Source organism: Equus caballus, chromosome 1 (genome assembly GCF_041296265.1).
Source record: "Equus caballus isolate H_3958 breed thoroughbred chromosome 1, TB-T2T, whole genome shotgun sequence".
In the NCBI taxonomy this organism is placed as follows: domain Eukaryota; kingdom Metazoa; phylum Chordata; class Mammalia; order Perissodactyla; family Equidae; genus Equus; species Equus caballus.
The window spans coordinates 100,988,739-101,002,917 of NC_091684.1; the positions used below are offsets into that span (position 1 = coordinate 100,988,739).

The 14,179-nt window shown below is 42.1% G+C and overlaps 1 protein-coding gene across 3 annotated transcripts in view; it reads left to right on the plus strand.

Moving 5' to 3' along the window:
- Window positions 1-14,179, plus strand: part of EFL1 (elongation factor like GTPase 1) — a 115,274-nt gene that overhangs the window by 37,552 nt on the left and 63,543 nt on the right. For all 3 annotated transcript variants that reach the window (XM_023649053.2, XM_023649057.2, XM_070266096.1), the window contains 3 exons: window positions 2,579-2,730; window positions 2,963-3,129; window positions 7,818-7,956. In XM_023649053.2, coding sequence (XP_023504821.1) covers window positions 2,579-2,730; window positions 2,963-3,129; window positions 7,818-7,956 — 458 coding nt within the window. The remainder of the gene's footprint in view (window positions 1-2,578; window positions 2,731-2,962; window positions 3,130-7,817; window positions 7,957-14,179) is intronic.

Consider the following 14,179-nt stretch of genomic DNA (forward strand, 5'->3'; position numbering starts at 1 on the left):
GTTCTCAGCTGTAATCTGTCAGACATTCTTACTGAATACTTACTTGGTGGTAAGTACTGTTGGGTAACTTTCTGTTAGGGGGTCTTTCAGGCAGTTCCTCTCCTGCCAATCCCTGAGCTTATGTGTTGGTTTTGCTTCCTTCTTGAGAACCAACTTCTTCTAGTAATAAGATGCTGTCTTCAAACAGAAGCCATGTCTCTTGGTCTCTTGCTTCCCATCATCTCAGCTACCTGGTAGTGTGTTACCTGTAGTACCCGCTGCAGCCAGCCTTCCAACCCTTTCTCTGACGTTCTCCAAGCCCACTCTGGGACCAGCTTCACAGAGGCCAGAGCCTGAACATTCTGCTTGGAATCCTGAGGATGGATGTTTTGTGTTCTTGTCTTGTTTCCTTTCCCCTCCAAATTCACCTCCCCAATGTGCCATTTGCATCTCCAGTCAACATTCTCACCTCTGGTCTCCTTCATCTCTACTATTGGTAACTACTGCCACTTCAGGAACTATCATGCATGGTTAGCTCAGCTGCAGCCTAAATAACCCACCACCTGCAACTGTTCCTTGACTAGTGGAGCTCTGTTTTCTTGCAAATAAATGCTGCTTTATTCTCAATAAATACTAGATGTGCAATGGGTACTTCATGTACACCTTTGCTGATTTCTCTTCTGTCTGCTCTGTTTCCCTAGACCACCATTGCCAGGGCCCACAGCAGTGCCTGGCACATAGTAGGTGTTAACTGGATGGATTGGGTACATAGATAGATGGACAGCAAGCCTCTGCACATTTGATGCTAACTTCATGAATAGAAATGCTGATTTATTTCAGATCATGTCACGAACCTCGGCAGAATGAGGATTTAATATATGTGAACAAATATGCTGCTTTCTTAAGCAGAGCTAAAATCAAACCACATTTACTTAATGTGATGATGATTTTATCATCCTTCATTCCTTCCGAACAGGAGACATAGCCTGGTGATAATAAGCATAGAGTTTGCAGTCAGATCTGGATTTGAATTATGCTTCCTCCACTTATTGTCTGTGTGACTTGGGGTCAAATTACTTAAATTTCCTAAGCTTCTGCTTTCTCATCTGTAAAATAGGGGTAATGATAACATCTCCTTCGTTTATTGTTGTGATAAATGTGGGCTGTGATATATGTCAGGAGATCGACACCATGTCTATACGCCAGTGATTAGCCCGTGGGAAGAGACCGTCTCTCTTCAGGTGCTAACAGCTGCCTCAGGTGTCTTTTCCTCTCTGTTCTCATGATAATCTTGTCTTCTGCATTTATATTTTAATTCGCACTCTCCTGATATTCTTATAAAAGACTTTAGTAAAAGTCTAGAAACAAAATAAGTCATGTAAGGATTGATGGAAGGTACTGCTGGAGTGTTTAGCCTAGAGAAGAGTGGCGAGGAGAAGGTGTGAGTGCAGGTGGCAGAGAGGAAAGTGGAGGCAGGAGGGCTTGTTGGATGCTGCTCCAGTGGACAGAACAGCTGTGGCCAGAAGTTACGAGGGAGCAGATTCCATCCTGTACTTGAAAGGCTTTCTAACATTGACTGCTTCCAGTAAAGAGGGCTTATCTCTCGCAGTGGAAGTCGGTGCTTCTGTCCAGTTGGTTTGATGGCCTAGCGACACCTGACCAAGCTGTGCTCGCAGAGTGGTCTCGTATTTTTGTATCCTATGGTGCAGCCCTGTCACCCACTGCGGGTGGGTCTGCATGGAACGGGCCAACTGCTACAGCTGAGCTCATCCATTCTGAGGGGCAGGTTCTAAGGGAGGTAGAAGTAGTGTCCAGTCCTGGTAGGCGGTCTTACCTAGCAGGTAGGTGTCTGAAGAGGACAGCAGTGGACGGTCAGTGAGTAAGCAGTCACCTTCCAAGGTAGCCCACATGGAGTAGTAAAAAGGAGGAAGAGGTTTTTAGGGCACTTGGTGTTGGGAGCTCCAAGAGTATGTGGTCATTTAGAAATGCACATGGACAGTGCATCTTCAGAATGGCCATCTGAAAGGATTCCAGTGTTTAAGGAGAGAGGAGGGGAAAGGGACATGGCAAGGTAGGGGACGAGATTATCAGTCAGGTGTCAAGTCAGAGATCAGAGAGAAAGCTGGAATCATAATGCCAAAGGGAGGGACAGCAGGGGAGGGAGGTGCAAGGTAACATGACTTGTGGAGGAACCTCAGTTTCTTATTGAGGTCTTATGCTTATTTCTCTGCAGCTGTGTCCTGAGCCCTGGTATCTGTTGCTCCTTCCCTTCCCTGTTGTTTGCCTCATCCAGAAGGAATGTGGGTGTCTGAGAAAGGTCCCCTGCTATTGTGATGGCTCTCTGTGGGGACATTGGCCCTTGCATGCCAGTTCATAAGCTCAGAATAGCTGGGGACATGGCGATCTCCAAGAAAGCCTGACAGGCCTTCTCTGCTGTTGCTGCAGCTAGGGAGAGAACTTGGAGAAGCCTTCTGCCTGGGAGGGACCTGGGGCCAGTCTTTATCTTATCCAGCCACACTAGTACTTGCTGTTTCCGTGCTTGAAGGGACTGAGAGATGCTCCATGTCACCAGCTGTTAACATATCTGTGATATATTTAGACCTCTCACTCAAGAAGAAATTGCTCAGAGACGTGAGCGTGCGAGGCAAAGGCATGCAGAGAAGCGCTCAGCCGGGCAGGGGCAGGCGCCCTCAGAGCCCACCCAAGATGGGAGTGCCCTTGAAACAAGTCCAGAGGGAGGAGAACCAAAAGGTATGGCATTCCCAAATAGGCCTTGGTGCCAAATGTTTTTACTTAAGTGGGGACACTCATCCTCTAACTCTTTTTTAGCTTTAATTGGGGCTTTTATCAATCTTCTTTCTTTCCTGGTGTTTCTTTCCTGAAACTGAGCCAAATAGCTCCTATTCGCTGTTCTCTCTGTGTTTCTAGGCAGTTCTGGATTGCAGAGCATTCCTGGCACTCATTATTCTTTTGTTTCTGACAGGTGATGAGCAACAGGTGGAGAGTGTGACCCCTAAGCCTGTGTCCCAGGAAGGAGACAGCCAGGAGTCTTTTGTTGCATTCGCTCGAGTGTTCAGTGGTGTGGCTCGAAGAGGAAAGAAAATTTTTGTCTTGGGGCCCAAATACAGTCCAGTTGAGTTTTTGCAGCGGGTAAGAATTGGAAGTAAACCATTAGTATATTGTTTCAAGGTTCTGGTATCTTTTCAGGTCCACTAAGATTGGTGGTTGCCTTACTGGTAGGTTTATTTTGTCTTGAGAAGGGCACATTCAGATGAATCCATATGTCCCTCTTGGGCAGCATTTGGTGAACTTGTCTCACTTGGCAGCATTTAGAATACTACCCCAGTGTATGAGCCAACTTTCAGGCCTTATTTGATTAATTATAAGGCTTTTCTCTTCAAGGCCAGAGGAAAGGACTGGTAAGAACAGAAGTCATGCTGGAGCCAGGGCAATGGCAAATCTTTAGGAAATATGGAGATCCAAACTCTAGGTGGCACAGGCCAGGGCATGGGCAGCCAGCAGGTGACAGGTGACAACCGCGTGGCAGGGAGAGCCCAGCAACTGGTCAGGAGGGTCTGTGGGCAGGTGAGCAGCCAGCATCTAAATACACCTGAGCCAGAGGGCAAAAAGAAAGTACAGGCTAGAGCTTCTCAGAACATTTTTGGACATTGGAAGGTATGTATGTTGTAATTAGATAATAAGGATCAGAAGATGAGAAGATGCCAGAGGCCCAGGGAGCCAGTCTGGATAAGCAGGACTCAGTAAGAACTTGTCAGGTGTGCAGCGTCACGAGAGAACAGCAGGTACCCGTCTCTGCGCAGGGGAGTCAGGGAGCTGTTGTGCTTGGCTGAAGTGGGAGAGGGAGGTGGCCGCGGAAGGGAGGCCTGCCGTCGGCTTTCCTTGCCTTGAGTGCTCATTCCGTCAGTTTTCGCAGTGTAAGCCTTGGAGCTGACAGTGCTGCGCAGAGCTCGGCCGTCCTTTCTGGCCTGTGGCTGCTCTGCTTCTGCAGGAGGGAGCGCAGCAGTAGCTGTCTCTGGGGTGGTTTTGTTGCCGGGCTGAGGATGCTGTAGTGGCACGTAGAAAACCTGTTTGTGCTAGCTTGACGTTTTGGTTTAGACATAGTGAGTTTGTTATTTATCAGTAAGGCTTGAGTATTGGTTTTTTTCTTTTTTTACTCTTTAAACTGTCAGTTGAGTAAGAAGTTGTAACATAGTGGAACTCTGATTTATTGGGCGTTATGAAGTCCATGAGCACTCCAGTTCATCTTCGGTGCATAGTATACCTTTGCTCTTGTGGGGCTAGAGGTTGAAATCAACTGCTCATGTGTCAGATGACTCGAGGAGTAGTGATAAAATGAATTGACACTACAAATGACTCCTTATTTCCATAATTGGAGCCCCATAAAATCTAACTCCAACCTACTTTTTTAAAAAATGTGAAATATTTCAAACTTACCCCAGAAGTAAACCCTACTGAACTTTTGTGTTTATCCTTTGTATTATTTATCTATTGCTGCATATTACAGATGACCACAAATTTAGCAGCTGAAAACAGTACCCTTTTGTCATCCCACATTTTCTGTCCAGGTACAACCTAGCTGGTCCTGCTTAGGGTCTCCGAGCTGCCACAGACTGTCAGCCAGTTGAGCTCTCGCCTGGAGGCCTCACTGGGGAAGGTCTGCCTCCACATTCCCTTAGGTGCTGGCGGAACTCGTGCCCTGGTCCCTCTAGGCTGGGCACTGCAGGTTCTTGCTGGCCGTGGCTGCCCTCAGCTCCTAAAGGCCGCCTGCAGCATCTTGTCTGGACTTCCCAAGCCTGGCTGCGTACTCCTTCCAACCAGCCAGGAGACTCGGGGCGAATCTGCCAGCAGACGGTCTCGTGATGTTACATAGTCGTAAGGTGGCGCCTGTTGCCTGAGCAGCAGGTCGCGGCCTCTCTCGCACTCGGGGAGGGTCACACAAAGGCCTGAGCACCAGGAGGCAGGGATTGTGGGACCACCATCAGTCTGTCTGCTGCATCCTTCTGCTGCTTTTCTTTATGGTTTTACAACGTGTGTGTGCATTATGAAAGAAGACACAGTTTTTGAACTTCATATAAATGGAATCTTACTGTAGTTATTCTTCTACAACTTGGTTTTTTTACTTAACGTGGTAAGATTAATCTATATTGATGCCTGTTCCTGTAGTTCATTCATTGTTCACTGCTGCATAGTATTCCATTATATAAATAAACATTTTATTTATCCATTTTCCTGTTACTGTATATTTGGGCTGCTTTCGTTTTTTGCTAATCTAAACAGTGCTACCTTGAATATTTTTGTACATATTTCCTTGTGCACATTTGCAAGAAATTCTAGGTAATACAACATGGTGGAATAGAGTATGTATATCTTCCGCTCAATGAGTTAACTCCACATTGCCCTCTGAGGTAGCTCTGGTTTACCCTCCCAGTGGGAGTGTGTCACGGCTCCAATTGTCTGCATCGTGACCAAGATTTGCTCTTGTCAGGCTTTTAATTTTTACCGTTCTGAGGGATACAGTATGGTCTTTTGATGTGGTTTTCCGTATTACTCTTTTAATATGTTTATTGGTCAGTCATGGTTTTTCCTGTGAAGATATGCCTTTGGTTCGTTTGCCTATTTTTCTGTTGTGCTATATATATATTTTTAATGTTGGATTTTAGACATCCTTTGTAAATTTTGGATACTAATTCCTTGTTTGTTTTAAGTTTTGCAAATTCCTTCTCCAATTTTCGAACTTGTCACATTTTCTATTTAGAGTCTTTTAGTGGATGGAAGTTCTTAATTTTAATGTAGCTGAAATTATCAGTCTTTTCCATTATGTGTTTTGCTTTTTGTATCTTATTTAAGAAAATTAAACTTATGACTATGCTGAAGAAAAAATTTTCTGTTTCCTTCTAAAGTTTAATGTTTTGCCTTTCATGTTTGAATGTTTAATTCAGTGTTTGTATATGATATGAAGAAGGGATCCAATTTCATTTTTGTCCCCATACAATTAACCACTTGTTCCAGCACTGTTCATTGAATATTTGTCTCTACCCACTAGTGGGCCTTGCCGGCTGTCGTAGTCACATGTCACTTGTGTACTCGTCTGTCTCTGGACTGCTAGACTGCATTTTTCCTGTTTGTCTATCACTGTCTCTGTTCGGTGCTGTTTTCATTTCCAGTTGTTTTGACGTCTCAAAGGCCAGTCCTTCTAACTTGTTTTTCTTTGTGAGTGTCTTGTTTATTCCTAAGTCTTGACTCTTCCATGCAAAGGTTACAGCCAGTCTGTCAGGTTCCCTGAGAAGCTCTCTGGAGCCCCTGATTACTGTTGCTTTAAATCAGTACATGTGTTTGGCGTAAATCAGCATTTTGCGATATAAAATCTTTCTGTCCATGAATGTATTAGGTGTACATATCCATTTGTTTGGGTTATTTTAAATGTTTTTCACTGAGGTTTTATAATTTTGTCCATAAAGATCTGTAATCACTTTTGTTAGACTTATTCCTAGCTATCTTATATTTTGTTGCTATTTCAAAATTTACTGTTTTAAAAAATAGATATTTTCTCTTGCTGATCTTATAGATCTTGCTGATATATAGGCATACAATTAACTTTTGTATATTGACCTTGTGTCTCGCCACCTTACTAAACTGTCTTACTAATTATAATTTATCTATAATTTAAGTGGATGATCATGGCCTGCAGATAATTCTGTTTCTTCCTATTTAATCCTTCTGTTTTTTATTTCTTTCCACCCTATCTTTAGAGCTACCCTGTAGAACTGTCGTTGAATTAGAACCTGTACATTCAGATGTGGCATGTACCTGAAGGCCTTCATTTTCATGAAGTTTCTGAGTCTACCCTAACATAATAGCGTCTCCCTCCTCTGAGCTTTTATGAATTTACTTGCCCATACTGCTTTTTTGTTACTCACTCTATGTTTGTGATGTTATCCATCTTTGTGTATGTTGTATCTTAACCTTTTTTCTCTTCATAGCACTAGCACAGTGCCTTGGGCCTGTGGGTACCAAAGATAAGTTGGTCGATAGAAGTGCTTTCAGGGTACTTGCCTTATATGGAGGTCACTAAATAATCCAAGACAATATCTCAAGTGCTCTTCAAGATATTGAGTAATTCTTCACAAAACTTGAATAATTTGAGGCAATACCTGCATAAGAATAATATGATGCAGGGGATGCTCGTGAATCTGTTATCCTGTAGTGTGTTTTGCTGTGTGTGTGCTGTGTATTCTCATCAGTGTCCCCAATATTTCACAGTGTGCTCTCTCCAGATTTACCACATAGCATATAATAGCAGTTGCTTGGCCATTTTCTTGGCATTTTTATTAGATCTAACTACTCTTCCACAGTTTTTCATTTTCGTGTGTTATTTAGCACTAGGACCAGCCTTGTTGAATGCTGGAAGGACATTATAATAAGATTAAAATAACTTTAAGTGATAATAGTAATAATGAAATATTTCTCTGTTGAAATAATATCAGTAATCACCAGAACTAGTATATGACTTGGTTCATATGAATACCAGCAAGGGGCTGGGGGATTTTTGTTTATTAGCTAATGTGGCGCTGCCGTATCACAGATAATTGATATTACTTAGCTGTAGGCTTATGAGTATGTGGCATTCTTGGCAATTTCAAATAATTGAGAGATTTCACTATTTCAGATTTTATTCATAAAGTGAGATATTTTTATATTACACTTTCTCAAATTTGCGTGTTCAGGTTTACATGAAATGTGACTGCGTTATATCTTACTTATGAATAAAAATAATTTTATAGCTATTAACTCACACTTTTGTTTAATACTTTTGCCAGGTGCCCTTGGGCTTTGCAGCCCCGCTGGACGACCTGCCCCCGGTCCCCCACCTGGCACGCTGCTCTCTGGATCACCTGTATCTTCTCATGGGAAGGGAGCTGGAAGCTCTCGAGGAAGTCCCTCCGGGAAATGTGCTGGGTATGGCAGTTCTCCGTTCTGTTCTGGGAGCTTACCTATTGCCACACACATTTAGTGACATCTTTGAAGGAAATGACTTTGATGTCTCTTTTAGTTTGATAATTTTTTTCTGATGTCTTTAGACTTTAACTTAGTACATTTGAGTAATTGGCATGGAGATCAATAACTTGCTGTGAATTGTGGCAGTTCTATTTTAAAGAGTACTGCCTAATGTTAGCTCAGTGACAATCTTCCTCAAGCAAAAAGAGGAAGATTAGCAACAGATGTTAGCTGAGGGCCAATCTTCTTCACCAGAAAAAAAAAAAGTACTGCTTAAGTAATCTGTGAATGCTTTATCCTAAGCTGGGATTCCATTTGTTTGGAAGCAAGTCAGTCTTGATGACTATGACGCTACTGGTTCTATCGAATGTTGATTTACTAACAGTAGTTATCAATTTATATCTATAAATGTTATTCCTCATCTCTTTCATGTTTGTTATGTGCTTGGCTTCTGCTCCTTGTGTCCAGAATTCACTTTTTGAGGTCCTTAGTAGAGCCCTAAAGTCTCAGATTAAGGAGTTTCTCTTGGGTCATCACAGGAACTGAGTGTGCCGTGGAATGCTGTATCCCGTGTTCCTGCTGGGTTCTGAGCCCTTAGTCCTTGTCGGCTGTAGAGCTATTTACTGGGCGGTTGCTTGGGCTGAAAATTCTTTTTATGTTTTAGAGAAGTGGTCCAGACTACAGGTCCAGAACAGCTAATGATTTATCGGAGTTTGTGAACTTTAGTCCAAGAAATTTGCCAAAGCACTTTGCCACTCCCTTGCAGAGATACCTTTTTTCCTTTATTTTTAAATTCCTTGTTGGGAAGGGGGGGCATCAAATTAGAATTCCTCGCTTCTCATCAGTGTCACCCATTCTTTTCCATCCCTTTGGGAAATACCTTTGAACTATAACAGTTGGTGTAGCTCCTTGAGCTGCCACAGCCAACAAAATGCTTTATCAGTAAGGACATGGGAGGAAGGATGGAAAACACTTCGTTTTTGTTTGTAAGCCTTCCTGGGGATTACTGTATTGCTGGGAACCACTCCATTTCGTTTCTCAAATGGAAGGTGAGGTGTAGGATTTCCAACACAATATTCAAGTGAAAGAAAAGGTATTTGTTGAGTGAATGATTTTGTAATATCTCCTCCAGTTAAGGCCCAGTGTTTGTGCTTTTTCCCCAGTAGAGGTTGGGAATTTGATGTTTGGTAGTTTCTGGTTCCCCTCGTTCTGTTTCTGGATTTCCCTGTGCTGTCCAAGACTGAGGTTAAGTGGTTAATAAGGAGGGAAACCATCTCTCTTTCATCTGCCTCCCAAGGCAGCCTTGACTCTGCCATCTGCTACAGGAGACCAAGCAAGCTAAAAACTCTTCCTCCTGGAGAAAAGAGATGTACCTCATTTTCTTTTACTGATCTTTTAAAATGGTTGTGGGTGGTGTTAGGAGCTGGGGTGATGGCAAAGGTGACTAAATATTTACCAAATTTAACTATATAAAAATAAGACAGATGGACACACCACTTTGGGACAAGATGGATTGAGGAGAAAAGCTAGATTTAGGGGCCAGCCTGGTGGCGCAGCAGTTAAGTTCGCACATTCCGCTTCTCAGCGGCCCAGGGTTCGCCGGTTCGGATCCCGGGTGCGGACATGGCACCACTTGGCAGAAGCCATGCTGTGGTAGGCATCCCACATATAAAGCAGGGGAAGATGGGCATGGATGTTAGCTCAGGGCCAGTCTTCCTCAATAAAAAGAGGAGGATTGGCTGTAGTTAGCTCAGGGCTGATCTTCCTCCAAAAAAAAAAAAAAGGAAAGAAAAGCTAGATTTATTCCATGTAAGAGTTAGGATTGTATTTAGCTACAGGTAACCAAAATAACCAACTCCATAGTCTTAAACTTCACTCAGTAGGAAGCCTGAGGATAGACAGTTCAGAGCTCGTGTGATGGATTTCTTGTGTCATCGGGGAGCCAGCTTCCTTCTCTCCACTTGTCCACAATCCTCAGCATGTGGCTTTTGTCCCCATGGAACCAAGATGGCTGCTGTATCTCCAGGAATCACATCCACCTTCCTGGCAGGAAGAGGACATGAGGGCCAAAAGCCTTTTCGCAGCACTAATGTTTCTATTTGGGAAGAAATGCCCTCGTAGTGACTTGTGTGTCCATGCTTGGTTTGTAATTTTGTCGTATGGTCACGCCTAGCTGCTCTGGAGCCAGGGACTGAGTATTTTATTCTTCCAGCCTCTGCAGTCAAGGCAAGGAAGGCTGTGAATGGCTTTTGAATAGCCAGTCGGCACTATAAGCTGCCTTCCCACACGTTTGCCTGGTGCTGCCTGAGGCCTTCCATTAAGGTTCTGTTTCTTTACATTAAGGAGGTAGATAGTCCACCAGAAGGATTATGAATGTAATGTTGAAGGAGGGTGAAATCCAGCCAACCACTTTGACTTACCGTTTTTTTTTTTAAAGATTGGCCCTGAGCTAACGTCTGTTGCCAATCTTTTTTTTTTCCCTCCTCCTTCTCTCCAGAGCCCCAGTACATAGTCGTATATCCTAGCTGTGAGTGCCTCTGGTTGTCCTATGTGGGACACCACCTCAGCATGGCCTGACGAGCGGTGCCATGTCCATGCCCAGGATCTGAACCAGTGAAACCCTGGGCCACCAAAGCGGGACATGCAAACTTAACAACTCGGCCATGGGGCCAGCCCCTTGACTTGCCTTTGAATTGAAACATACAGTAATTATTTTCCTTCTGTTAATCCAAATCTATTCATACATGACTAGAAAACATGAGTATACCAAACTTTTGGTCATGGTTTTGCCACTAACCACTTATATGGCCTCACAGCAATTGCATAACCTTTCTGGGCTACAGTTTCCCCAGCTGGTTTGGACTAAAGCAGTGATTACTCACATTTCTTATGGTAAAAATAGAACAGCTCTTTAAATTTTTTTCTAAGAAGACTATTTATGGGTTCCCAGGGCTGCTTTTGTTATGTTTATCATATACTATTATATTTGGCATACGTCCTGAACTTTGAGGACAGAACATTAAATAGCATTGTATGGTGCACATTTTATTGCTTAGATATAAAATATAAACAAAATCGCATTTTGTACATTTTCCTTTATAAAATACAAACAAAACTGAAGTTTAAAATTGCTGTTACAGTGTAGCAGGTTGGCATTTCAGTGAGGATAGAGTGAGGTAGAAGTCCGTAGTGCCCATGCTGCAGAACTCTTCCCTGGATTATGTCAGCATCCCACTGGTTGAAAAAAATCATAAACTAGATTATCTCCAAAATCCCTTTTAGCTTTACTTTTCAGCCTTGTGTTTCTTAGAGAAAAGTCTTATTTCGGTATTTGGGATGTTTCCTTTCCTGTTATTATTGGAGGAAGAGTAAATTTTTGATATGGTTTCTTGGTTGGGTTGGTAACCCATTTGAATGGCTCCATCAGAGCATCTTGAACTAGTTACCAGCCTTAGAGTCAGAATTACCTTTTCAGGCAAGTTTCACTTGTTCATGGATTGAAAACTGGAGCGCGTGTAGCGGTCGCAGCAGCTTCCTCAGCTAGGTGTTTAATAAAAGCGGCTTTCACAGCTCAGAGCAAGTTTAAGGCAGGACAGAGGGGAGGCCAAGGATTCTGGTACCTTAAGACTTGAGAAGCAAACAGCCCAAGAGAAAGCCAGCTGGTAGCCGAGGGGCCTGAGTGCTGGGGCTGCAGCCATTAGGGGGCTGGGTGAGTTGATGGAGACCAGGTATGTCAGCACAGGTTTTTTTTTGTTTTTTTTTTTAAACTTAAAACAGGTTTGTCTTCTCGGTGGGAGTTGAAATGAAAAGAATAAGATAGATGACAGAATTTGATTGAACTAATCTATGTGTCCACTTATCTTTTGCTGTATAATAAACCACCCAAAACCTAGTGGCTTAAAACAAAGACAGCTTTTGTTTTTTCAGGAATCTTCAGTTTGGGCGTGGTTTGGTGGGACAGCTCGTTTCTGTTCTGTAGTGTCACCTGAGGGGCTCAGAGCTGGGTGCTAGAATCAGGGGCTCTTCTCACTCACAGGCCTGGTGGTTCATGCCTCTTGTTGGCTTGGACCTTGCCTGGGATGTCTGGCCTTTCTGTGTGGCTGCTGGGCTCCCTTGCAGCGTGGTGGCTAGGTGCTGCCGGCGAGCATCCCAGCAGGAGGCAGGCAGCTATATCACCTTTTAGGACCTTGCCCCAAAACCTTCAGCCTCTCTGCACTGTGTTCTCTTTATTAGAAGTGAATCACTAAGACTGGCCCACATTCAAAGGGAGGGAAGTAGCTCCACCTTCTGATCGGAGACATGTCAAGAATTTGTGGACATGTCTTAAAACAACCACACCACTAATTGTAGATGATTTCTTGTTTCCTTTTATATTTTAGCAGGTCCATGACAGGACACATATCACGCATTAACACAGTGATGCTTATATTGATTAGGGCAGACCTGTAAACTCCATCTTTTTTACTCTCGTTAACTTAGAGAGTAAGTTGTAAGTCCTATTTAATAAGAAAATAGTAGAGAAGTGATATGACTGATACTCATATGCTTTTCATCAGAAATAGTACTGAGTCAGATTTATCAACTGCAGATGAAAATTTTTGTTGGAGAAGGAAATGAAAACACTATATGGCATTCTTGAACAAGTCTGTGTAGGTAGCAAAGTCTAAAGGAGAGTTCTTTTATCGGCACTGGAAAAATGCGGATTTCACATTTGAACTCAGCTTGGAGGACTTGCACTGACGAGTGTGGAATAGGTTTTGTGGTCTGGAAATAGTTGATTTAAACTTTAAAATCATATAATTTCAACCTCATGTTTGAAAAGTTGGTATAGATGGGACCAGAGAGACCTTACCATGTTGAACACACAGTAGCCTTTTGTTCAATTCCCTACTAAGAATATCTCTAAAAATAAATGTTTGCCACAGGCTCTTTTTAAAATGTGACGGGAAATTAAATTAAAATTCCAAATCTTTAGCCTTTTCTTGTATACTTTCAGATCTCTTCCATGTGGTTAAATCTTTAAAATTTCAGGGGCATGTTCTAAGAGGGAACAAGATAGTCCTCTTTTCACAACGTGAGGAAAATATGAAGTATTAATTAGCCTTTTTCTGAACTGGTTTTACTTCTGCTGTGGTTGGTTGGTGGGTTGATAGGAATGTGGATCAAATGAAGTTGTGTGTGTGTGTGTCCTTAGTTATGTGGGATAGTTGAGGAGTCAGAAACCTTTGAAGAGTTTTACTAGCAGATTTGATTTTATTTATTAAAAGGGAAATCTCAACAGTTTGTGACTTTTAAGCCTTTATGGTAGTTTTATAATATTTTAAATTCACTTACTAGTGAATTTCTTGTAAATATACTTTATTATCAACATTTCTATTTGGAAATCACCTATTTTAATCAGTAAATAACCAGCAGCCTTACTAGTCACTTCTTAGTATTAATAGTTTCAAATGGTTTTAATAATTTTTCTTTTATAGATGATAATTGGATTTCATTCTCCTCTTTCCTAATAGTTATGTGTCTTAATTCTTTTTATTTTCACATTGCCTATAAAATCGTAATAGGTAATAATAGTTATATCTGCTATTCTGTCTAGTTCTTTCCTGACTTTAATAAAAATATCCCTAGTATTTTAGATTCAGGTTTGTTGATGCCTGTTGATTCATATCTGTTTATTTATCATGCTAAGAAAGTATTTTCTTTTTTAATTTAAATTAGGAATATATACTGGATTTTATTAATGCATTCTCAGCATCTGAAGACAAAGTTATAGAACTTTACCCCTTGCTATAATTGATGTCATGAATTATGTTTATTTTCTGATTAAGATGTCCTTGCATTCCTAGAAAAACACCACAAGCACTTGATCATTGCATATTCTCTTCATACACTGTTAGTTTCAATTTAATAGCAATTTATCCAGATTTTTATTGTTTAATAAATAAAATGGGCATTATTTTCTTGGTATCGTGGCAGTTCCAGAATGGGATACTTTCATCTTTTCCACCCTCTAGAGCTGCACTGTCTAATTGGTAGCCACTAGCCATTATTATTTAAGTTTAAATAGTTTGGAATCAAGTAACGTTAGAAGTTTACTTCATCAGATGCACGAGTCCCATTTCACGTGCTCATTAAGCTCTTGTGGCTGTTGGCTGCCACGCTGGACAGTGCTACTCTAGAGAAC